Below are 27,315 nucleotides of genomic sequence, written 5' to 3'. Positions count from 1 at the left end.
AGGACTGGTATTTTTCAAAAATTAGTTCAGACAGAGTGAACCAAGTACACAATTCTTAAATAACCGGTAAAATCAATTTCTTCATGAAACGGGTATTGGTATATTTCAATATGATGCCCAACAGCTACTAAACAAGCATATTTTGATTTGGAAAAGATTACGAAGAATAAGGTAATTTCAACTATTTTTTTTTAGAGACACATGGTCCACTCTGTCTGTACGCGAAATGCCACAATCTGCTTCAATACGATGATCTGTAAAATACGATATTGACCATAATAAAATGGATTTTCATGTGCTTTCTTGATCAATAATCTTCAGAAAATGCGTTAGGGAGTCATACGATTTGGAAAAGTATTATATTTTGATGATAAACTATTTTGATTACTGGATTTTAACAAATACATAATTTTTCAATTCTCTTGACATCAAGCATTTGGTCCACTCTGACTGCACACTATTATCGATTTTCACAGTTCAATCAAAAGAAAATTTTGCTATAACTCTCGTTAATTGTAACATTAAGAAAATCGGGTGAATGTTTTAAGTAGCCAAAGTAATTCTAATCAAATGCCTTGAAAATCTAATCTTCATCAATTTTGTTACTTGGTCCCCTCTGACTTAACGCCGACCAAATATTCCCCTATTATTAATGCACATTTATAGGGCTCTGGCAGAATAGCGGCCCGCAATCCTATTTGGATTGCCAACATTCAGGCCATTCCGGGCCGTGATTAAGTACTAGAGATGTAAACCTTTCCCTGGCTCAGACTTTAAGTTATAGAACTCTAGTGATGAAACCCGAATCGGGATGTCCCTTAGGGTTAGAAATTCCTAGACATAACTCAAGCTATGAAAGCAACTAATGCTGCGAACAAAAGGCAACCTGTCAGAGAAAATACGATTACAGGATTGACTGATGGACCAACAACATTAATGAAACCACGTCATCCTGTTATTGTAAATTGTAATCCAATATTTAGGGTAACAGGGCCAAATATCTGTTCTGTGGTGTGTTTGTCCAAATGTCCTAATTTATTTCGAATTTGTAAGGTTCCACTATAATATGTTATATTTTAATGTGCATTTGTAGTGCTTCATTATTTTTCCGCAATAAGGCCGGAACAAATCTCATTTTCTTCTTTTGTCACTTTGCTCGTTGACTCATCAAGGGGGTGGATAATAAATAATAAATGTATTTGTTGAACAAATACCCAAACAATTAGGCAAAATTGTAAAACTCATCGGATTTGTTAAGAAATTTTCTCGACAACTCTAATTTCAGTTCAAAATTTTTAAATTTTTGTATAATCTATTTGTGTCCCCCCTCAAAATGTTGAATTCCGGCCAAAATTTTCCGAGGGGGGGGGTGGCATTAGAGAAAATCGAAATTTGTGTCAGCCTAATGTTTATCGGATTAGCAAACCGGTTTTTCCTATCACTTATTTTGACCCAATGTTTAGTCGTTTATAAAAATCAATCACGAAAATTAAATGGTTATCAAGCAGGACAGCAACATTATTTTACCGGTCCAAAAAAATTGTTTTTTTTTTATGAATCGATTATCAAAATTATGTTTTCTTGTCGAAAAGGCATCCATTTACTACACAGAGTAACAAAAATTGATAAAATGAAATATTTTGAATGAGTCGTTAATTTACTTAGATGTTAATTGACCAATTTACCTTTTGATTGCTTAAAAAAAATATTTCCATGCTTAATGGCTGGCAGTCAAAAAAGCCTAAAATCGCCTATTTTGCCCTATAAATTGAGGTATAGCTCAAAATTGTGACGTGCTGGAGCAAATCTGAGCCCGGATTCGGATTCAGCGGCCCAAAATCTGTCAGAGACACATAAGTTTGCTCTTTAGACAAAAAAATGTTGCGATGTGCTATCGTAATACGCAAAATATCACCAGATTACTATTATGGGATGAAATTTTTGATCAATATCGGTATCATTTCTTGACTTTTTCGTTAAGGGGTACGATTTTGACTGAAAAAGGAGCGTGCTAAAGCGGAACCTGTCAATCAGGATCCCTCCCTTTCAATTAAGTTGATAATGACTAGTGTAAGGTGGGGCAAAAGTTCCATAGTAGAAAATTCAGTTTTTCTCAAAAAATCGAAACAGATAAAAATAAATAAATACCGTGTGGTGATTCGGCCATCCATGAGCTAAACTTTTGCTGAACAAAGTTACGCCAAATGTCTTTTCAATTTTGTGTTACAACACTTTATGTATGTGTGCGTCTTATTCGAACTCTTGCCCCACCACTGGGGCAAAAGTTCGAATCTAGTGTTTGGGGAATTTTGCTAACCGTATTTCGACACTTTGGCAAAAGGAATACCTGAAACCAATTAATATTTGATGTTGGAACTGGAATACACTTTAAAGCTCAATCTGGATTTTACCCAAATCAGGGTAAATTTACTTCACCAAAAATTAGTAGTTTTCCGCCAAATTCAGGTGAAACGACATTTTTTTTCAACTTTGATTGAATTTTCTCACTAATTCCATCACTTTTAGAGATAATATCAGTAACAAATTTTTCAAAATTGGTTACTGATATGTACATTTTGCAGAATTTTTGGTTTTTACCTAAAGTTGCCACATGACTCGAACTCTTTCCCCACAATTCGAACCTTTGCCCCACTATGTGTAAAATATTCGTTTCATCATTCGTTTTCATTATAATGCCAATCCATGCGTTGGAAGGACCATCCCATATTACAATTTTTTGATCAAAAACCAACATTTTGTCATTTCGGCAAGCCTCGTTGGATAAATGTACGACTCGTGCTGAAAAAATCAACTTTTTGCAACTCGTCACATAAATAGCTATATTACTACTCAATAGTGATGAAGTAACACGACATGCACTAAACAAAGGACACGGGATATACCACAATAGATCAAAGATTGGTCGCAGTGGTTATGCCCGAACAGAAAAAAACGCGAACTTTTGCCCCACCTTACTCTAATAAATAATATAAAAAATAATTGTTAAGCTGCACTTACCTCGTAACCATCGTAACAGGTAATAATCATCGTGTTCAGGTTTCAACACGTCTGCCACCTGCCGCCGAAACTGTAACAATAAAAGAGAAACAAGGCATTATAAATTAATTGCATCTCCGAAATAGGAAATCTGTCAGTGTTGTATGTACACTGTTCAAGAGACATGTTCAAATTCAGAGTCAATGTCACGCGGAAACATCGAACGAATCGACCCTTCAGCAGGCCGACTCACGCATTCTATTTTTGGTCCACTTGCAGCCGCAGTGTGGCATTACTAACTCGATAGGAACTGTAATAACTGGTTCGGTATACCGAACGCTTAGTCCTGCTAAGCAGTTAATTACACCCCACCAAGCGAGAAAAGAATGTTGTCTCAGCGTTGGCAGCCGGTTACATAACGCGAATCTCCTCCGCAATCAAACGCCGCAAATGTCCTTGAGCGTGAGCTTGACAGTTTTAATGGACTCTCGGTCGATCACGGCTACCACCTGTCGCTGGTGTGGTCACCAATATGGAGAATCAGTGCAAAATGAACCTTTGATGTAAAATGGGTTCTAGTGTTTACCATAAGGGCTCACATGGTTGGAACAGTAAACGCAAGGGTATTCAGCAAGATTATGTTGAGAGTGACGTGTTCGATTCCCGATCGATGCTGGAGCTTTCCTTGACTTCATTGGCTTTCTTGGGCGTAGAATATCTTCGTGCCTGCCACACGATATACGCATATACATATTGATCATTGGTAGAGGAATTTATTAATAACTTATAAAACCATAAACGGGTAAAGCCCAAGGTGTCTCACAATTTAAAACTTTAAATAAATTTGTTATCAAAGGTCAAGTTCCAATGAAATAATCATGATTTGACGAAAAAAATTGAAGTCTATGAAGTAGTTCCAAAAAAAATCTTCATTGTAGGTCCTCAATATCTGATAATTTTCTCGAGTTCTATTTCAGCACGATTTCAACGCTAACGTTATATTCTGATCCGTATAGATACAATACAGCTCTAAACAAGTGAGAGAGATGATAACCACTCAAAAAGGTTAGAAAAAGGACTTATAAATTGGGGTAGAAATATGAGCATGAGCATGAGCATGAGATGACCGTACAATTCGTAGTTGCTACTCCGTTACTGACCAGAACAGTCAACATTGCACAGGGAACCAAATGGATGGGGCCTGGGTGTAGCTTTCCATCCTCAATATGCAATTTTGAAGGTTCAAAACTTTATATTGTCAGTACCGGCGCCGGCCACGTCCTTACGGTCATCGAGGAAGGGAAGGAATGTTGGTGTGACATCCGTTGCTACTAGAGACCGTGTGTACCTTCGCATCCCCACGGTTGTCACAGGAAGGACGTTTGTTAGTGGGAGGGGAAGGGATAGAAAGTTACATAGATCTGGATTCACATTGGTAAGTGATGTGAGCTATGCAACCCTTGATATGATTTAGTCTTCCGCCAGCCGGCTGTCGGAAGAATACAATAATTTTATTGTATGTTAGTGCATGGTTTCCCAAACTGTGGGTCGCGACCCCCAAAGGGAGTCGCCGGTCTCCATCTAGGGGGTCGCGAGGGACAGTCGAATATTTTACTGTAACAGACAACAAATGAGAGAATTTCTATGGTGGGTCGTGAAAAGTACGTCTGCTAATTAAAGGGGGTCGCGCATCTGAATGTTGGGGAACCTATGTGTTAGTGAATTAAATTTAATTATATACCGGGTATGAATATTTTTTAAGCCACGCTTATGTCGGATCAACTCATAATAACGCACGTTTTAAGCTTATCGTTTCTCAGTCAGAAAATAAACTGTATGTAATTCCGTTTAGTGTTACTGCCAATGCTGAAAAACCGAAACCCGCGCAGTAGCTTTGCGAAAAAACTGGACAACTAAACAACTAGAATCGTTGCTTTTGAGTTTCATCTATGTTCTTGTATTATTATTGTTATTATTATTTTTTTCGCGTTTCCGTGTTAATAAGATTGCGGATAATAAAACCGTTGTACATATTTATTATTCGCGAATGTTCGCAACGCGTAATATAAGTTGAAGGTGTGATGAACAGAAATACATTATCGTAAATGCTCGAAAAAGAAATCGAAATTATGGAACTCGGCACGAATAAATCGACGCGGAAAACGTGGTCTACTTGTCACTGTATCGTACGGTAATCTTGACCTTTCTAAAGAAAGAGATACTTCGCCGTTTTGATCGCTCTTATAAATTGGGGTAGAAATATAACCCGATAAACGCCTAAAAGTATGCAATGCATGGTCCTTGTAATTTCATGTAGTTTCGACTGCAGTGTTCAACATTCTCAAATTTATTTATTTATAACAAAACAAATAAAGAGTGCTCACTATGTGTAGCATAACCAAACGTTGACATACTGTAGAAGTAAAAGTTTACACAGATAATGATTTCTAATAAAGTAATTGAGTTATTCCTTCAGTGCCCCACAAACTCTCTTTACGTACTCACCAAATTTTGCATGTTTTAAAAAGAAACCTTGACCTCAACTATAAGGTTGTCTTCAGTGTCTCGTACTTACAGGTATTCCACTAACACCCCCAGGTTCATCATCATTCCATGTTTTGATATAAAATTTCAACCAGATATACTCTACACGGCTTCTCCACTTATGTTTGTACTCCATGATTCGTGAGCAATATGTGGGTTTTATGGTGTTATTCATGGTACTTCCAAAGTTACATCGAAGAGATAATGTGTCTTTCGGCTACATGAAAAATATTAAATCACTCAAAAGTTCAATTTTATTCGATCTAACAATTGCAATTTAGAATTACGTACAAAAGTCTGAAAAACATAACGCTGGGGAGGGGGGGGGGGGAAGAACATCCACGGTTGAAATCTCTGAAGGAATTCCGGGAAAATTTACTAAAGGAATTCTGAGAGGCATATCAGGTGGTAGAATTCTGAGGGAATCTCAGCTGAAAGCTTTGTAGAAATCCCTGAAATAATCACAGAAGAAACCCTTGGAGGATTTGTTCTATAAATCCTGAGCGAGGATCCCAGCTCGTAGAAAGAATCCCATTAGGATTCTCTGAATATGTTTCGACAGAACGCTTTGAAAGTATACTAAAATGAATTAGTGAAGTAATTCCAGCAGAAATCCATAAAACCATGCTGATTAAAATTTCTGAAAGAACCCTTTCAGGATTTTCTAAAGCAATTCAGGCAGAAATCCCTGAAGTTATTCCTGAAGGAATCCCGTAAAGAATAACTGGAATCCTTAGAGAGATCGAGACAGGAATGCCGGCCAGAAGCAGAGCAGGTATTCCTGCAAGAACCATAGAAGATATCTCTATAATCTAGGATTGCCCAAAAAAAAATCTCGGAAGAAATCTATATATTTTTATTTTTTTCCGGGAGTAATCCCTTAAGGAATCACAGCAGGAATCCTGGAAGGAATCTTTGAAGGAATTCTAGCACAAATCTTTGAAGGAATGCAGAAAAGAATAACTAAAAGAATCCTTTCAAGATTTTCCATAGCCACCCTGCAAAAATCCGTGAAGAGAAATCCGGAGCAATCCATACAGCAATCTCGGATGCAATATCTGAAGGAATCCCGGGAATAAACCTGGCAAGATTCTCTAAAGGAATGCCTGAAGAAATCCTGGAAAGAATTCCTGAAGATATCTCGAAAATAACCTCAGCTCATCTAATGTCATCTCAATGCTTCACCCTACTCCCTATCCTCTACCTTACTGTCTTCTTTGCCCTTTATTCTGATGGAATCCCAGCGCAGTATCGACCGGACATAAACCCGTCCCGGGACTCGCGTGAATTACGCGGACCGTTCCTTTACTCAAGACGTCTATTTACAATGGAGGACTAGTACGGACTACAAAACATCAACAAACATTCATCGTCATAATACATATTAGCTCTTAAGCCTGGAACACATAGCGTCCGGTCCGTCGAGGTTTGCGTTTTTTTGACAGTTTTCCCATGGGAAATGTGTCAAACTACTGTCACGCACACGCAAACGTATGCATTGTGTGGGGCACTTTACGCTTCGTCGGTTTTACTTTAACACACACATATATTCATGGACACTCGTGAACATCTGTCATCGTCGGTCCAGGGGGCTGTCACAACTCTCTTATTACATTTCTTACCAGGGGGCTGACACTACTCTACTCCAACATATTCCAACCCTCTATCCTACGCTCTATCACAACCTTCAACCATACCATCTGCCCTATCCTCTACCCTATCCTCTACCCTATCCTCTACCCTATCATCTACCATAACCACTGTCCTATCCTTTACCGTACCCTCTAGTCTATATTGTGCTTAATCGTACCGTCTAACCTACTCTCCTCTATCCTAACCTTTTTCCTACCCTCAACCCTACTCTCTATCCTACCGGCTACCCTATCCTCTACCCTAACCTTCTACTCCGCTCCCTCTACTCTCTCCTTCACACAAACCCTCCCCTCGACCTGACTGTCTGCTTCACCATTTACCCTACCCGCTACCCTACACCCTACCATCTGCCATATTGCATGGTATCATAGCTCAAACTACCATTCCGTGGCCGCCATCTTGGATATGATCCGCCATCTTTGTTTTCAAAATGGCGTTAAATATCGATTTTTGACTTTTACTCATCAAGCCCGATTGATAGATACAAACTACCATTCCATGGCCGCCATCTTGGATATGGTCCGCTATCTTGGATTTCAAAATGGCGTTAAATATCGATTTTTGACTTCTACTCATCAAGCCCAATCGATAAATATCCATATTGCATGGTATTATAGATTAAACTACCATTCCATGGCCGCCATCTTGGATATGGTCCGCCATCTTTGATTTCATAATGGCGTAAGATATTCATTTTTGAATTCTACTTATGAAGCTCGATCGATTGATACCCATATTGCATAGTATCCGAAGCAGAATTGCCGTTAACCCTTATGTGGCCAGCAGGGTACCCGGGTACCTTTATTGATTTCAAATCTCGATATTTTTATGATTATTGAGAGTAGCAAGTTGAAACACTGCTAGATCTTAGAACTCGTGAATATATATCTATTAATGGGGTTGACCGAATTCCCAAGTGAGGAGGGGCAGGGGGGAGGTTTCTGATTTTTTTTATTACGTGGAATGCCGCCAGGGTACCCGGGTACCCACAAAACTGAAATAATCATATTTCCGTCAATTTTTCACCGATTTTTTAAATTTTTGGCTCATTTAACTCAGAAACTCATTATCTATCTGGAAAATATGTGGTTGCGCCGATCTGATGACTGTAGGTTTCGGAAAATTTGGATTTTCGGGAGCATGTCCTTATACTATATTGACCCTCACATTGTTGAGTCTAGGAAACCGTATTGTGGCCATTGCCAGCCATGGCCCCACGGGAAGCCTGATCCGAAATCTCAGCTACAAAGTCAACACTTTTTATGATCCCAGGCTGGTCAGATACTATATGCTGAAGCAATTTTAGGATTATTGATACCGACATTGCCACGAACCTACCGAAAATCCCGAGCATTATTTTGTATAAAAACATAAACCCGGAAATCCGGATTTCCCGGCACCCACGGTGATCGGACCGGTCTAACCAAATAAAATATCAATAGATAATAAGTTTGTGAGTTGAATGAGCCAAAAAAATTAAAATCGGTGATTGACGGAGATATTATCATTTCAGTTTCGTGGGTACCCGGGTGCCCTGCCGGCATTCTACGGGTTTTTTTTTTGCTGGCCACACTACGGTTAAAAAGCATATATTCTGGAGTTTTAACCGCCATCTTGGAACCTAAGCCGTCATCTTGAATTCCAATATCCCTACTACCACCTACACATCCTAAGGAATGTGTATGCCAAATTTGATTGAAATTTCTTGACGCATTCCAGAGTTATGCCTATGTTCCGGCATATAAATATATATCATACGTACATACATATAAACATACAAATAGACAAACATACAAACATATAAACATGCAATCACACATACATCGACTTTTGAATGTATTGCCGAAGAAATGAACTATAAATTGTTAACCATTGTCAAGATTCCAGGGAAATACTTTTTTTTCGCATTGGAAATGAGCAGTCTTGTGCATTATCACCATCATAACACAAAAAAGCCGCAACATCAACATTGCCCTTCTTCCTCCATCAACGCTACAGCCGACCGCCCGAATAAAAAATACAGTAGAAAAACCGAATGTTGTATTGTAACAGTACTATTTAGAACTATATTGTTACAATAAACACCACTGTAAAAATAAAAAATACAAAAACAATAAGATGTAATGTAAACACCATACAGTGAATTGTAAATAAGATTTTTACAATATACTATACGGGTTGTTAAGTATCGTAACAATATAAAAAAATATTTTTCTCCATATATATTTTTTTACAAAACCATACATTTTATTGTAAATGAATTGTTAGAAATACTGATACGTGGGCTTTAATATACCGTACATTGTATGGTACACGTATGGTTTCAAACAATAAAATGTACCGTAAATATATTGTTTTTAATTGAATTTCACTACTGTTTATAAATTTAATCATGGTCTTGGAATGGTTCTCTTTTGTTATGTTGTATTGTTTTACATTAAATAAACCATATAATGTTATATTATCTCGTCATGTTCCTTCGTTAATGGCAGTTCTAGCCAAACTAACCTAAACTCGTCTAAGTCTGAGTAGCCTCTGATTGCATTAACAGTTGAAGCTTAGGCTCCCATGTCCCACCAGCCAGATAACTGGGTTTTGCAAACTAAGCATTATTTGTGGCAACACTTTCAGCGGCGTGATGGAACTATGCCTAGCGCGCTAAGTGTTATTAGACCACTAATGTAGTTGCATGAAGTGGGTGACGAGGTACATAAGTATCATTACAGCGTGCTTAACCGTTATTGCAATATTGAGGCTCCAGTTTGACTGAACTATGAAATATGTACATAAAATCTCATGAGAAAACTGTCAAGTTTGATTCAACTATAAGTTAGGTTAAAAAGCGAAGACGAACTTATTTCAGAAGTCGTTTCAGTGTCCAGTCCAGTCCTTATGTTAAAAATGGCTCTACGTAAAAAATAAATCGCATTTAATTCGGTTGTGGTACAAGGCAAGTTCACATGAGAGAAGAAGAGAAAGAATAGTGTTGAACTCATCCACTGATTTACGGTAATCTGGCCTGCGTCTTTCCGGGTTGACCTACATTCGTATTCCTCTCATCGCACTCTACATACCTAGCCCGCCATATCTCTTGGATATACACACTGAAAGACGGCTTGCGGTTGAAATTACTACATATTCTGAGGGTCAACATAAATGCACAACGCCACTTGATTTGTGCAGGCTGAGTTTTACCATGGACCCGATTTACAATTAAAAAAAGTTTCTGTTGGCAACCGGATTCGAACCAAGAATCTTGAGATCACCAGGCTCACACGCTACCACTCGACTATCGAACCGGTTGATATGAGAGGAAACAGAATGCACACAAGAAACGTTTATGGGCTGATGATTATGTTTTGCCATAGTAAATTTGAAAACATTTGTGTGCTTGTCATAACCGCAAGCCGTCTTTCACTGCAGTCCTTAGGACACTTGGTTTACCACTATTTAAACATTTTATTGACTTTAAATAGATGTTTCAACTTATTCACTTTTTTCTCTTTCATTTCCTTTGCAACAAAAATGTCACGAACATCAACAAAACAAAGCACGGAAAAAACATAAACTGAATAAATCATTAAAAATGCACGGAAAAAGATTGTTTCGGAATAGTGAATGGTTCAAACGTAAGAAAAACAGTATACTATATTGTTACATAAAGATCGGATGTAAATGTATAGTAGCTACCAATGTGTACAGCTTTTAGCGAACCATTCTATCACAATACACTATATTGTAGCTGGTACACTGTATGGTACAGGAATGGTTTTCACCAAATACCCTATGGTTAGTTTTTATCCGGGCGTCTCTATGTTGCTTACAAACACATTCGAGACGAACGCATTGATACGGTGGCTGCCGCCGCCACGCTCTTTCTCTGCAAATCTCTTGAGTAGCCGAACGCTTCTTAACCGTCGTTCCGAAGCAGAGCTATGTCACTCACTGCGGGGTGACTCTCGTCTGAAAATGCCTGGATGAGGGTCAATTTGTTAAGTAGTATTGCATGGCGCAGCAAACACAAACATAGCACGCCCTATGAATAGAATGCAAAGCGTAGAACAAAAACTCGCTTCGGTGTTTCATCGTGTGGTTCGAAAACAAGAGACGATCGCTGCTGTTGGATGTGGTTGACTCTGCATTGAACGAGGGTTGGCTTGAGTGGCTTTTGCGTGAATCGATTATGTTTTGATGGACTGCGTTTGTCGTATGAAGTGATGGTTGGAGCGAGTGTCAATCGACATTGACCATCCTGAAACTGCACAACCCTGGAAATGAGGCTCACAGATCGTAACAATATGTATTCTTTGCAGCATCGCTTCCACTACCTAGTAAACCAGTCACAAACTATACACGGTGTTCAATAAGTTCGGATACACAGTAAAATTAAAATTAATTTCCCATCTGTAATTCAGATTTGCAAAGTGAATGTACTAATTGAAAGCTCACATTATACTGATCAAATACAGTATATGTTTTGAAATAAACTGTCCTTTATGCTTTTGTAATAATTGCAAATGTGTCTCAAGTTTCTTTCGACCGGCACGCACGTCTGTCATTTGTATTTCGTCTAGTTTTTATTGAGTAATGGTGTTAAGTTAAATCAAATTAGGTTGTTGTCTTCAGCATTAGTGGTAGCAACTATGGCCATACAAAATAATCTATAAGATTCAGATTGGGTGAAGTACGGATTCATTTTATTTTGATCTTTAAAATTGCCGCTGTACCTGTTTTAATGATTTTTGTTTTGTCAAAAAGCAAGGCTGCGTTATATCTCAGTTTAATCCATGATTATCTTTTCCAAAACTTGATTATATCCATATTGTGGCAAATTTTAACCAAAATTGGCTTTATATAATGTACTTATGCCTTTTTCATAGATTTCAGCACATTTTGATTAAACTTGCAAATTTATCACCATATCATCACTGAAATAGCAGTGTAAAGCTTTTGTCTATAAATTTAGTTATTTTAATTTAGTATAGTGAGATGTAAACTCAAAAGTCAACGTTTTAGACTTCTGTAGCTTGAGCAACTTATCGAAAATTATTCCAGCGTGCCGGAGCTAACAAACTTTAGATACATCTAAGGCTTATAAAAAAAAGTAGAAAAAGACTTTATTGAAAACCATATGCTATATTTGATCAGTGTTATATGACCTTTCAATGAGGATTTGGCTGGTGCTATGCCTTCCAGATCGTTCGCTTCTGAGTCTACCGGATGTTTAACCGCGTGTTCCGAATATTTTCCGTCATGTTCCGTGCTATGGATGGCAGCAACTTCATGTGGATTACAGTGGCTTGTGACGTTACAGCTGGTGGTTCGGCCGCCAGTAATACGCCACCCCGGGAGTCAGTGCTATTTTGCGGAAAAGAAAATTCACGAGGTCGTCAATAGGCCTTTTTAGTTGACTAGTTCTAGTGGAAAATGTGTGAAAATTTGAAAGAAATACAAATGGAAGTGTTGCTCTATGCCTACAAGAAGATGGTAAAGATTGTTCCTGCTGAATTAGGAATTTTACTCCAGATGCTGTGGCTGTTGTTCATCGGAATTGCTTGAATTCCATCCAGACCAGGATCCAGATATGCTGAAGTACTCGGTGAGAATGTTCCTTTTCGTATTTTGTTGTTGATTGCCGTGACGGGTCATTTTCAACTGGTGCTCCGACACCCGGACTAGGAAACCGTTCTCTGCCGTACAGTATATAATCTCCCAATTTGTTTTCGCGAGTGTTTTTCCGTCACCTGGATGCTGTTGTCAGGTAATTCTTGAAAATGGCCACGCTGCTTCTGAGCTGGCGGAGTTCAAAGCATTAATGAAGTTGTGTGAGAAAAAGAGTGATAAATATATTTACGCATCTGGAAAGTTTAAAAACGGACCTGGGAGCATTGCGCAACGGACGTGAAAAGGAGTGTAGAATTGAATCTGGAGTAATCTAAATTAATGACAGTAAATTTTTGTTTTCCGCTAAGTTATAAAACACCAAATTAAAACATGCTGCAATTGTGGTTCGTTGCGATAACCACAAGATTCAAACCTGGTTTAGGAAGAAATTGATTTTTTATTTTATGATGTGACGTACGAAAATTATCATGCATATCATTTTTTTTCTGATTGAATGACATTTGTAGAAACTTCTTATTAAAATGTGCTTACTTTATGCGGGCTTATTTTTCTGTACTTTATTGGAAGGGATCATTATACTTTTTTCTCGTTTCAGAGAGCGAGTAATGGCGCTTAAGCCTAGGTTGTAAAGCCAGGACACATGGACAAATGCCTGTGTCCCATCCCAGGAGAAGAGACGCCAACTTAAACGGAGTGTGCATTAACCTTCTTAGCAGCACCACTCCCAACAATTTTATATTCAAACACCATTCCCCTAATACGAAACGGCTGGTACGGTTGTCCCCGTTTCTTCCTTCTTTCAATTCAAAAAGGTTTGTCAATCATGTTATTCACAAGTGGATAACCTGATTGCCTTAAATTTTTGAATTATCTTTCAACCCATTAGTCTGCACAGTGGGCCTGGCCATTTTAATATTTGTGTCACGTCTCTGACATGCTGCAAATATTAATGCTGACAAGAAAATATCAGAAGAAATTTTGATATTTCCAGGATGCTTTTCAATACTGGCTGTGCAAGCACTAGAATAGAATAGAATAGAATAGTGTTATATGACCTTTCAATGAATACATTTACTTTGAAATCTGAATTACAGATGTTGTAAGATTCGCTTTCTTGCCCTTACCTGCACTTGCCCGGCAGGGCGGCTCGGATCAGGGTACTTCCAATAAACTTTGGATTTCGGATGGGTGATAATGGGAAAAAAGGAAGAAATATTTCAATTTAAAACTCTATTAATCTACTTCTGACCTTAATCTCCTCCCTTGCTACGTCCTTGGTCGACGCTCGATGACACTCGTTGGGGCCCTTCGATGATACCGGCGACGGTGGCAGATCTGTTCGGCGGCTTGCCGGCTCCCGCACGGGATATGCGGAGCTTCTTCCTTCTTCCACTGCACTACTCGTTCTTCTTCTTCTTCCACTTCTGCTTCTTCACCTTCCTCTTCTTCGGGTTGGGCTAATTCGCCGCCGAAGCGACGGTCCTTGGCTTTTAGCTAGGGGGAGGAGATAAACTCCTTTGTCGGAACCCCCCTAGCGACGCTGGTGATATTCACCGAACCGACTACTCGCCGTAGTCGATCCCAGTAGTCACCGCAGTGAGCTACTCCAGTGAATACGCCCCTTTGTATTCTACTGGCTTCGTCCTTCTTGGCTCTTAACTGTGGGGGCGAGGTACTCTACTGGCTGAGCCTCCACAGTAAGGACGGTGGGTATTCGGAGGGATCTTTGGCGATTAGCCGCGGGAAGCGAAAGGCTCCTTTACAATTAGCCTCCCAATGGCGGCGATCCTATACCCTTTTCACTGCACTCGCACAGCACTGTTTTCCGACCGCGGGCCGGCGCGTTCCGGGGAACTTTCTGCAACTAGTCACTCCCGGCGACCTGGGAACAACCTTCCAGGTTTGGTTCACTCCGATTTCACAAAAACGGTGCGCGCACACTAGCGGAGTAGAATCACGCGTCCGGGCTCTTTCACGGTGCAAAACGATCTCCCATTCAAAATGTCATCCTCCGTCCAGAATATCGCACACCACCTTGCCGCCATCTCCTACCACCGTGCTCGACTTGTTATGCAGTTATGTTGCGCCGCTTTCTTTGCAACGGGAGGAGAATGGGACCTAACTTCATTTAAAAACCTATCTAAATCTAAACTATAATTTACTACCTAACATATTAAAATTGAAAAACCTAACACCAAATAAAATCAAACAGGAAATAAACAAATTAAAATAAATTGTTCATCACGTCAGTGGTGGTGTATGTTGCCAATTCAAAACAAAAACATTACTCTGAGTATCAACAACGGACTATATACAAACTACTCAGAGTACACGCAGTGACGAAACTAGACAAACTGGGTTAATTGTAACACGCAGGTTACAATCTCGCCCACACCGCGGAGAAAAAAAAATGGCAACATTTTTTTTTTAAACCCTAACACCTAACACCGATGACAATAATAATGAAACGAATTAAAATTGAATAATTTAACATGGAAAATAAATAAAAAGTGTAAATAAAAAATCTGCCTAACCTACCAAACAAGACTATTTCCACAAATAAAAAATGTGTGAACAAGGACACTAACAGGGAAACGACCGAACAAAAGTCTAAATCGGTACATCGTCTCATCATGTTTTGTCTACAGACAAGGACTGGGACCCGTCGCTATTAACGGCATCAGACCACCCTCGACACATCCGGTTCTCAGTGGGAGAGCTAAAGATTTTCAACTCCCCCAGACCAATTCAGGATAACACCTAAAACAACCCAGCTCCCTTAAACCCTGCTAGCCTCCGGTCAAGGAAATAGCGTAGCAGAGGAACGGTTGTCGTGGTCTCGTGTTTTTCTTTTGCTATTTTTTTTTTTTTTTTTTTTTTTGACGTCCAATTTTCCTATCCGGACGGTATTCATACACACTAAACAACTGGGGTCTCAAATCAATTCACATTCATCCAAAGTACGCCACTCATTCATCACACTCATTGGCCTATACGTACACACAATCACAAAAATCCTTGATTGAACCTCCGCCACTCACAATCACACTTATTCATACATTACATTCATTCACCGAATATTTCCACTCATACAATTCAATTTTTTTTTTCCACACACACCACACCAAATACCGAAAACAACTGGACAAATTGAACGCAAGGTGTAGTCTTTCACGCATCAGGTACTTCCTTTTCCAAGGGGACCTGAGCCAGACACCGAATGTGAATGCAGGTCCATTACAAACTGATTCCCTATGGAATCAGTTGAATTTCCCAGATTCTAACAGATTAAAATAACGAAGAACAAACAAATTTAAAAACATGTTAAAACAGTGTTGTCATCTATGCGCGGGACTTTTACATGGAAATTACGCTCAGTGCACAGGTGCGCACACATAAATGACCTCCCGAATGGATCAAAACGAAATTAAAAATGGGCTAACGTGTCGCCCTCGCCTTGCTGTCAGCAAGGGACAGCAGATTTTATTTCCCCTTGATGACGTCATCGTTTGATTGCGGGGAAGGAAGAATGTGAAACTGAAAAATGTAAATAAAAACAATCCAGCCGCACCGTCGCGATCGTCGCGGCTGTGATTGTTAACTTTTTACGATTTTTCGCGGTTTTAGGTGGTTACCGGTCGTAAACCACCCTCGGTCGTGGTGTTCGAGTCCTTCTGCCGGGAAGGATAGTGATTATTTTATCAACTACCCCACCGAAGAGGGTTTTTTTAGGGGTGGTATTTCCGTGGAGGGAAAGTGAAATTTGCTAGGCTGCAGCAATACGCAGCCGCAGTGTATTTTCCCCCCGGCTGAAGAAGGATAATTGGGGTTCTATCGGTGGTGTTAGCGACCCTCCGTGGAACCATTCCTCAAGTTTAGGATTATGCGATTCCCAATACGGAATGGGTGGCCTACCGATAGAAGTGTCCGATGTGTCCGACTCCAATTGTTTATGAGGACGGTGACGATTACCAGTGGAGTGCTTAGGAGGAATTCTGGCCCCTCTAGCCCATCGATATTCGGAAGCTCCCAAGTGAGCAACCATATGAATACGATGTGTTGGGTTCGAGGGGTAACAGAGACATCGCACTCACGCTGGTTTTATAAGATTTGCCGGCCAAAACCCAAGGTTTTTCCCATCGAGGTCAACCAGCTCGTAGGATGAAGTACCCCGACGACGAAGTACTTTTGCGGGTAAGTATTGTGAACCTAATTTAGCGTTGTAGCCAGCAATCGCGTCTGATTGTTTGGTATTGCGACGATACACCAGTTGGCCAACCTCGAAGGGTTTGGCGAACTTCCGGTGTCGCAGGTTATACTGATGACGGACGCTTTCGCTGGCCTTTTTGAGATTTTTGTCCACAATCTCCCTAATTTTTGTTATTCTTTCGTGTCTTGCTTGTAGATTATCCTCCATGTCGCCAGAGTTCCCGCTGAAATCCTTGCCGCCTGCCATTTCACACCCGTGAACCACGAAATACGGTGTGAACCCGGTGGACGAATGGGTGGTAATATTGAGAACCCTTTCCACATCGGAAATGTGTTGGTCCCAATTTCGTTGGTCGCTGCGAGCGTAAGCCCGAATTGCAGCGTTGATTGAGCGATTCACTCGCTCCACCGGGTTAGCCTGCGAATGGTATTTCGCATTTAGCCAATGTTTAACGTTTTGTTCTTTCAGGAACTGGCCGAATTCCTTCGGGCCCCACGTTGGGCGCCAATTGTAAGATTCGCTTTCTTGCCCTTACCTGCACTTGCCCGGCAGGGCGGCTCGGAGCAGGGTACTTCCAATAAACTTTGGATTTCGGATGGGTGATAATGGGAAAAAAGGAAGAAATATTTCAATTTAAAACTCTATTAATCTACTTCTGACCTTAATCTCCTCCCTTGCTACGTCCTTGGTCGACGCTCGATGACACTCGTTGGGGCCCTTCGATGATACCGGCGACGGTGGCAGATCTGTTCGGCGGCTTGCCGGCTCCCGCACGGGATATGCGGAGCTTCTTCCTTCTTCCACTGCACTACTCGTTCTTCTTCTTCTTCCACTTCTGCTTCTTCACCTTCCTCTTCTTCGGGTTGGGCTAATTCGCCGCCGAAGCGACGGTCCTTGGCTTTTAGCTAGGGGGAGGAGATAAACTCCTTTGTCGGAACCCCCCTAGCGACGCTGGTGATATTCACCGAACCGACTACTCGCCGTAGTCGATCCCAGTAGTCACCGCAGTGAGCTACTCCAGTGAATACGCCCCTTTGTATTCTACTGGCTTCGTCCTTCTTGGCTCTTAACTGTGGGGGCGAGGTACTCTACTGGCTGAGCCTCCACAGTAAGGACGGTGGGTATTCGGAGGGATCTTTGGCGATTAGCCGCGGGAAGCGAAAGGCTCCTTTACAATTAGCCTCCCAATGGCGGCGATCCTATACCCTTTTCACTGCACTCGCACAGCACTGTTTTCCGACCGCGGGCCGGCGCGTTCCGGGGAACTTTCTGCAACTAGTCACTCCCGGCGACCTGGGAACAACCTTCCAGGTTTGGTTCACTCCGATTTCACAAAAACGGTGCGCGCACACTAGCGGAGTAGAATCACGCGTCCGGGCTCTTTCACGGTGCAAAACGATCTCCCATTCAAAATGTCATCCTCCGTCCAGAATATCGCACACCACCTTGCCGCCATCTCCTACCACCGTGCTCGACTTGTTATGCAGTTATGTTGCGCCGCTTTCTTTGCAACGGGAGGAGAATGGGACCTAACTTCATTTAAAAACCTATCTAAATCTAAACTACAACAACAACGGACTATATACAAACTACTCAGAGTACACGCAGTGACGAAACTAGACAAACTGGGTTAATTGTAACACGCAGGTTACAATGTGAAATTAATTCAAGTTATATGGTGTATCCGAACTTATTGAACACCGTGTATTGTTCACTATGAGCAAGGTATGGGTGTGGAGAACATCTTCTCTGAAGAAAGTATTCTAAAATTTTGCACAATTCTGGAGATATTCACATCAAAAGGACTGTCCTATTTATAGGACGCTGGGCGGACATGGGTTAAGCTGAAAAACAGAATTTGTCCCAGTTGAGATGTTGTTCTTGGCGTAAAAGAATAAGAATCCAAATTTAGCAAATATGTCAGATCTACTATAGAACTTTTTCCTTGGATACGCATTTCATACCCATCTCCTCCACCATTGATAATTCACACAGATAGTATGATATTTATCCGCGAAACGTAAACTTCACCTCGTGCAGGTGGTAAGGCAAATCGGTACATAATTCATCCAACGATTTGGCGATCATTTCAATGCCAGCAGTAAAAAATGTCACTCTCCGGCGCAAATTAATTACAGGATGCAAGAGCAAGATGTGCAACTCATTAGTCATCAAGTGAAACGCCCACTTGCGAAGGCGCGGATAAGTAATGCCTCCACTAATCTGTACAGCTATCGGCAGTTGTTGTGTTTTGTAAAGTGCAAACGATCTTCCCTGATCATCGCGCAATTTTCTCCCTGACTTTTCACCCTCACTACGCTGACTGGGTTAATTTGTACTACTGAGCGGTATGGGCACACACGGTCCAAGACGCCCGTCGCCGCCGTTAGTAATTATTGTTAGATTAGCCCTCTATTACTGTCGAAGGTAATTACATAGCGGGAAGGGTTACCAAGATGGATTGAGTATCTAGCGACACTGATGATGACGACCACCTGCACTATCGTGCACATCTCGTGCATTAGTGCATTTCTTCCTGAAGGTTAGATTGCACCTATTTCTAAGCTTTTTGACGTAGGACTACGTCTCTCTTTTCTATACCGGGTGTCATTCTAAATTTTCAGAAATCGGCCGCGTTACGTTTGAAGTGGAGATTTTGAGCGTTAATAACTCAGCCATTTCTCGTTGAATTTTCAAAATTTTGGCACCAATCGATTGGAAATCTTTACACCAATTATGTCCAATATTAACATTTGCTGATTTTCAATAGCAAACTATTGAAAAATTGGGAAAAGTAAACCCATGTTTATTCCAGCCAATCACGATCGAGCACATTTTGGATGCTCCCGTCGAATATAAAAGCTACTGCTTCTTCGCATCTTCCCTCATTTGTCTTTGTCGTCTCGAGGTGAACGCATCGAACGAGAGCTGCCCACTTTCTTCTTTTGCGTTTTCGTCATTCTTCTTTGACGGCCGTGTCGGCTCGGTGGCGGTGGTTGTCGGCAAGGGTGCTGTTGCACATTCACCTTCTAACCGTCTAACGCGGCAGACCAAGGAAGTGTTTGAACATCGGATTAATCGACGGTGGTGGCAGAGGCAGCAGCAAAATCCGGAATCGCAATCATGGCAGCAAGCGGCGGGCCAATTTTCGACGGCTTCCAGCAAACAGCACGGAGAAATCCAACACGCATTGCGTGGCATGATGAATTGACTTCAATTTCTTCCTAAAACCGTCCATAATTCAAACGGTTCTTTGCAGGACCATCGAAAATGCTTCTTAGAGAGTTAATTGGATAAATTTCCTCCATAGACCGAGAAAGTGTAGTGAAAACAAATAGTGAAAGATTGAATTCTTGGTGTTGGTTCAGCAACAGTGAAGGCGATCACTAATCTTATCCACGGCAGCAAGCGGCGGGCCAATTTTCGACGGCGTTCAGCATTCAGCACGGGAAAATCTAACACGCATTGCGTGGCATGATTGATTCATGTCAATTTTCTGTCTGAAATCGTTCAATATTCAAACGGTTCTTTTCAGGACCCTAGCTAATTATTCCTCAAGAGTTGTGAATCAGATAATTATTTCATTCCATCGCTCGGTAGAAGTGTGGTGCAACCGAAAAGTGAAAAATTGTATTCTTTGTGGCCCCGCAACAATAATGATGCCGGCCACTAATGATTCCACCAGGAATTTAGCAACGCTTCATCCTATCCAGACCATTTTTCGTGAAACATTGTTTAATTTAATCATTTTTCGAATTAAAATAATCTAAATCTTCCAATATTTTGGTAACTTTATTCGTTAAATGAAAATTTTCTCATTTCTCGGTTGATTAACCGTATCAAGCGTCTGGTGCAATCGGGGCGGGTCACGCAAACGAAATAATCTGGAAAGCCAGCCGAATGGGAGGAGCTTCATCTGCAAATCTAGGGGCATAAAACCTGTTCCCTCTGATTTCTTTCGACATTTTCGTTGGATCAGTCAGGCAGGGTGGATGTCACCTCCACAGCTGAGCAGTGGCACATCAACCCAGCCGCAACTCTCGGCTATCGTGCGGATAGCACCAGGAATCTCATGAATGGCAGAAAGCGGCGTACCAGTTTTCGGTTGCATCCTGTATTTAGCGAGGAGAAAACCAACACGCATTGCGTGACATGATATTTTCATGCCATTTCGTTCCTTAAATCGTCAATTATCCAACGGTCCTTTTCAGGACCACCGAAAATAATTCCTCAAGAGTTGTAAATCAGATAATTTCATTCCATGGATCGAGAAAAGTGTGGTTCAATCGAAAAATGAAAAATTGAATTCCGGCCACTAATCGTTCCTCCCAGAATTTAGCAACGCATTGTCCTATCAGTACCATTTTTCGTGAAACATTGGGTAGCGTCCAGAAATTACGTCACGTTTAAAGGGGGAGTCAGCAAAGCGTGACGACCCATACAAAAATTTCAGAGGTCAAATACAAAAAGTGTGACATAGGGATGAGGAGGGGTTGAAAATGACTAATTTTTGTGTGCCGTAATTTAAGGATGATCCCTTGTTTAATTCTAGCATTTTTCGAATTAAAATGATCTAAATCTTTTTATATTTTGGTTACTTTATTTGTTAAATGAAAATTTCTCTCATTTCTTGATTGAAAATCGTTTGAAGCGTCCGAAGCATGAGGGGCGGGTCATGCAATCGAAATAAACTGGAAAGCCAGCCGAATAGGAGGAGCTTCATCTGCTAATCTAGGGGCATAAAAGCTGTTCCCTCTGATTTCTTTCCTCATTTTCATTGGATCAGTCAGGGAGGGTGGAGGTGGATATCACGTCGAAGGCTGCGCAGCAGCACGTCAGCTTCGACGAGTGATAGCACCAGGAATCTCATCCACTGATCACGGCTGCGGTGGGCCCGGCAATGGAAGTTACCTCCGCAGCTGGGTAGCTGCGCACCAACCCAACGACGGCTCTCGGCTATCTATCTGATAGAACCAGGAATCTCATTCACGGCAGCAGGCGGCGGCAGTTTTCGATGGCTTCCCGCATTCAGTGCGGATAGTTTTCAATTGTCTTTCTAAAATCAACCGTTATTTGAACGGACCTTTTCAGGACCAGAGAAAATTATTCCTCAAGAGTTATTGATCGGATAATTTTCGGATGCATTTCAACGATCGGTAAAAGTGTAGTGCATTCGAAAAGTTAATGGTTGAATGCTTGGTGGCTCAGTAACAGCAAAATCGGTCACTAATCTTTCTACCCGAAATTTAGCAACGCGTTATCTTATTCGGACAATTGTACCTGAAACAATGTTTCATTCTAATATTTATCGAACTAAAATGATCTTAACTATTCAATACTTCAATTAGTTTATCCGTTCGATTAGAAATTGTCTCGAACGGTTGCAGTCGTTTAAAGCGTCTGACACAATGTGGGCGGGTCATGCAAACGGAATAAACTGGGAAGCCCGCCGAATGGGGGGAGCTTCATCTGCTAATCTAGGGGCATAAAAGCTGTTTCCTCAGTTATCTTTCGTCATTTTCCATGGATCAGTCAAGGAGAGTGGAGATGTCACCTCTCAGCTAAGGAGCTGCACACAAATTCAGCGATGACTCTCGGCTATCGTGGTGGCAGCACCAGGAATCTCATCCACGACAGCAAACGGCCGCATTCAGTATGGGTAAAATCGCATTGCGTGATGAATTCATGCAATTGTCTTGGCAAAATCTTCCGTTTTATACACGGTCTTTTCCAGGATCAGCGAAAATGATTCCTCAAGAGTTATGATTCGGATAATTAAAAGCGACAGACTGAAAGCTTGGTAGTTTAGCAATAGTGAAGTGGCTACTACTATGTTCTTCCTGGATGAAAACAAAGTATTGTCGAAAGAGTTTCACGTTAAACTTTCGTTGAAAAGATCTATCTAACGCCGTTCAATTATCTAATAATTTTATCCGCTCGATGAAAATTCTCTCGTAGAACAGTAATTTAACCAATTCTCTTCGAAACGATATAACTCTTGAACTAGTTAACATCTTTCCAAGTAACCGAACCAGCTGAATAACAGCTTCTTGAGCTAAAGTTAGCTTAAGAGTGATTTGTTTTACTCTTATACAGCAAAAATGTGTGCTGGGTTGTGAATGCGTTCAGCGAAAGCGATCACACAACAACTTTACTCAACACATCAGTCCACCATTTGTATTATCATAACAACAAACATTGTATTATGGAAATATAAAAGTCGGAATCTCGTTCCAGCCTTTGTCCTACGTCAACATTGCGGTTATGTCTCAGACATTACCCACTCCTAGTTTTTTTCTGACTGGATCGGGTACACAAAAGTTCTGTGATACGTAAAAAGTCCTTGATACAGAAGAGCTTCCATACCTCTTCGTTCTCCATAATTTCACTCAATTTTTTTTTATATGAGTGTGTTCTCTTAGGACCATAGTTGGAGAATAGATCACTAAAATAACTAAAACGGCCGCTATGGAATGAACAGATAGCGCCACCGTAGCCTTGTGTGTTTGACATAACTCGACTGCTGTCACAATGTTAATGTCCATATACACGGCGGCGCCTCTGTTTACATGCGGCGAACGCTAGAAAAGTTGGCTTCATTGATCCATTATTGCCGTTCTACTAGTCACGAGCATCCAAACTATTTTCTACCAAACGTTCATGCTTTTACATGTACGTCTTTGAAGGAAGTTCAGGTTCGTCGCTTACATCCTTTCTTGTAGTTGAAGTCTCCTACGCGTATAGTGTTGAGAAAATGCTGCTTTTTGAGATCACATCTCGTCTACTGTTCGTGAAGGGAAAGAACTGCCTCGTGGTAGATAGCATGGTCTACCATTTGTTTTCAATTCGTAATTCTTCTTCTTTTTCTTCTTTTGCGTTACATCCACACTAAGGTGTAAGCCTGCTTCTACGACGTTTCATTTCATTCATTTAGTTCAACATCAAATTCATGATAACACTGAATCAACAATTTGCCGCCATAATACTCGATTTGCAGCTGCAGCTCTCCAACGTCGTTCACGCCCAACGCTCGTCAGATCACGCTCCACCTGGTCCGCCCATCGTGCTCTCTGTGCTCCACGCTTTCTTGTACCAACCGGATGGTTAGCAAACACCAACTTTTCAGGGTTGTTGTCCGGCATTCTTGCAACATGCCCTGCCCACTGTATCCGTCCAGCTTTAGCCACTTTCAGGATGTTGGGTTCACCGTAGAGTGCAGTGAGCTCGTGGTTCATCCTTCTCCGCCACACACCGTTCTCCTGCACACCGCCGAGGATCGTCCTTAGCACGCGTCGCTTGAAAATTCCGAGTGCTTGCAGGTCCTCCTCGAGCATCGTCCATGTCTGGTGTCCGTAGAGAACCACCGGTCTTCTTAGCGTCTTGTACATGGTACATTTGGTGCGGGGGTGAATCTTTTTTGGCCGCAGTTCCTTCTGGAGCCCATAGTAGGCCCGACTTCCACTGATCATACGCCTTAAGGCTGGAACACATAGCGTCCGTTCCGTCGAGGTTTGCGTTTTTTTGACAGTTTTTCCATGGGAAATCTGTCAAATTACTGTCACGCACACGCAAACGTATGCATTGTGTGGGGCACTTTCGTATTTCACGGCTCACGTTATTGTCAGCCGTTAGCAAGGAACCGTTGTAGACGAATTTATCTACCACCTCGAAAATATCCCCGTCTATCGTAACATCGCTGCCAAGGCTTGTCCTGTCTCGCTCAGTCCCACCTACCAACATGTGCTTTGTTTTAGCCGTATTACCACCAGTCCGACCTTTACTGCTTTACGTTTCAGGCGGGTGTACAGTTCTGTCACCGTTCCAAATGTTCTAGCAATAATAAAACAGACAAGTTGTCCGGATTTCGTGAATACCCGGATGTTGTGACTGGCTCGTCGCATAACACCTTCCAGGGCGATATTGAACATCAGGCATGTGAGTCCATCACCTTATCGTGATCCCCGGCAGGATTCGAACGAACTTCACCCGAAACCCTTACGAAGTGTTTACATCGTTCATCGTTGCTTTGAACAATCTAGTGAGCTTCCCGGAGAAGCCGTTCTCGTCCATAATTTTCCACAGCTCTGTGCAGTCGACATTAACGCATTCGTTGGGCAGGGTTTGATGTAAGAATTCCGTAAAACAATCCTGCAAAACTAGTATTAAGAAGACCTGGAGGCAGCGTGCAGCGTGGGTGGATCAGGTGCAAAGAGATTTGGCGAGCGCTGGCCGTGAACGAGGTTGGAGATTGACAGTCACGAACCGTGTAGGGTGGGGCGGGGCAAGATGGGTCACGGGGCAAGATGGGTCAGTGCCATTTTTGGGCGCATTACTCATGTTTTGTTTAGATTAATAATTTTGTTAGATGACCAGCATGAATATACAAAAGTTTGGGGCATTGATTGAAAAATTATTCACTCTCATTGGAAATAAAAAATAAAATGATTTTTAGCCATTTTTCTTATGCGATACATTCCATATAATCTCCATATAAACGGCCGCGGGGCAAGATGGGTCACCTTCAATTTTGAACGTATTTTTGGAGCATTCAAAAGTTATTTATTTTTTATTACAAGACTATCTCATAAATGATTTCAATCAAGCGGAATGAACGCTCAAAATAATAACATAAAATTATGATAATTTTTTAGGGAAAACATCGATTTTCAAGTCGCCTTAGGACCACTCAAATCGTAAAGTTTTATATATTCCAAATAAATTTATAAAATGTTTACTAGTAGCTCTTGTTTACTCAGTATGGATATGGAGCATATATGAATGCGGAACAAATCTTATATTTTGACGTTTTTCGTTGAGAAAATGTGAATTACTTAAAAAGTGACCCATCTTGCCCCGCACTTTTTTCACGGTGCAAAATCGATCACTTTTTAAAACTGTTCGTTTAACATCATATTTTGTATTTAATGAACTTTTTATCGACTTTTAGCATAGCTAACTAGTGTATTAAAGAGTAGCGGACGAATACAAACCAATACGATTTGTATTTACAAAGTTATGGTGATCCATCCTTATGCGACCCATCTTGCCCCGCCCCACCCTACTATGCCTTAAGGTGAATATATAACGAAGCCACCCCTCGAATTTTCAAGAGTACAAATCTGAAGAACCAAATGATGGATTGTGATGAAAAGTTGATCGATTGGTCACCACCAGCGGGTGACCAATCGATAAACTTTTTAGCGTGGTGAGACATTTGATTCTTCAGATTTGTGCTCTTTTGAGGGATGGCTTCGTTATATATTCACCTTAATGTTGTTGATTCAGTTTTATCATGAATTTGTGGTTATACTGAATGATTAAAATAAATAATGGAATGTACAAAACACCGTATGTAGCAAAAACAATAAAAGGAAAAAATCGATGTTGAAGTTCGCCGTTCCCATAGCAAAGCAAAGCAAAGATAACCGTACACATCGTAGTTGCTACTCCGTGATTGACCAGAACAATCGAAGTTGCACAGAGAGCCAATGAATGTGAAAGCTTGGGACTAGCTAACCATTCTCAATGTGCACAATTCGAGAGTTCAGCTATTTAAAGTCAATAACGGCGCTGGCCACGTCCTTACGGTCATCAGGAAAGGGAAGGAATGTTAGTTTGACAACCGTTGCTACTAGAAACCGTGGAATCCACAGCATCCCCACAGTTGTCACGGGAAGGAATGGTGGTTAGTAGGGTAGGGTAAGGTGTGGATCTAGGAGCCACCTCTGTTAGGTGATATGATCCACTAGTTATATGGAAATACACGTCGCGGTCTTCATCACGATTATGATTTATTTGATCACGATGACCACTGATCCCGGATTTCGTGCTCGCGTTTCCATCGCCCTACCGTGGAAACCGACTGATCTACGATTATTGTAGCGCGATTCTGAACCCGGATTTTTCACTCGCACTTCCATCGCCCTACCGAGAAAACCGACTGACCAACGAATATTGTAGCGCGATTCTGAACCCGGATTTTTCACTCGCACTTCCATCGCCCTACCGAGAAAACCGACTCTTGAAGTTCGCCGTTCCCATAGCATACATTAAGCCTTAAATAAAAAAACAGAAAATGTATGACTTTGATATATTACAAAAATCAATGGAAAAGTTTATATGACACGTACAATCATTTTCATTATTGAAAAATCTCCTAGGAAATTGAAATTTTTACTGAAACTAGCTATGTATAGTTTTGTTAAAAGTGAATTTATAGGACATTCACAATACGCGCGACGTGAGACGAGACATAACACTTATAGTTCTTACTATCGGCTCGGTAA

At 41.1% G+C, this 27,315-nt stretch overlaps 1 protein-coding gene across 2 annotated transcripts in view; it reads right to left on the bottom strand.

Annotated features, from left to right (window-relative positions):
* The window catches only part of LOC109407928 (SEC14-like protein 2), a 99,809-nt gene that overhangs the window by 16,796 nt on the left and 55,698 nt on the right, over positions 1-27,315 (bottom strand). For both annotated transcript variants that reach the window (XM_029876473.2, XM_029876472.2), the window contains exon 3: positions 3,019-3,088. In XM_029876473.2, the coding sequence (XP_029732333.1) occupies positions 3,019-3,088 (70 nt within the window). The remainder of the gene's footprint in view (positions 1-3,018; positions 3,089-27,315) is intronic.

This window comes from Aedes albopictus, chromosome 2 (assembly GCF_035046485.1).
Source record: "Aedes albopictus strain Foshan chromosome 2, AalbF5, whole genome shotgun sequence".
NCBI classification, from domain to species: Eukaryota; Metazoa; Arthropoda; class Insecta; order Diptera; family Culicidae; genus Aedes; species Aedes albopictus.
The sequence above is the reverse complement of the archived record's forward strand: the minus strand, read 5'-3'. Positions and strand labels throughout refer to the sequence as shown.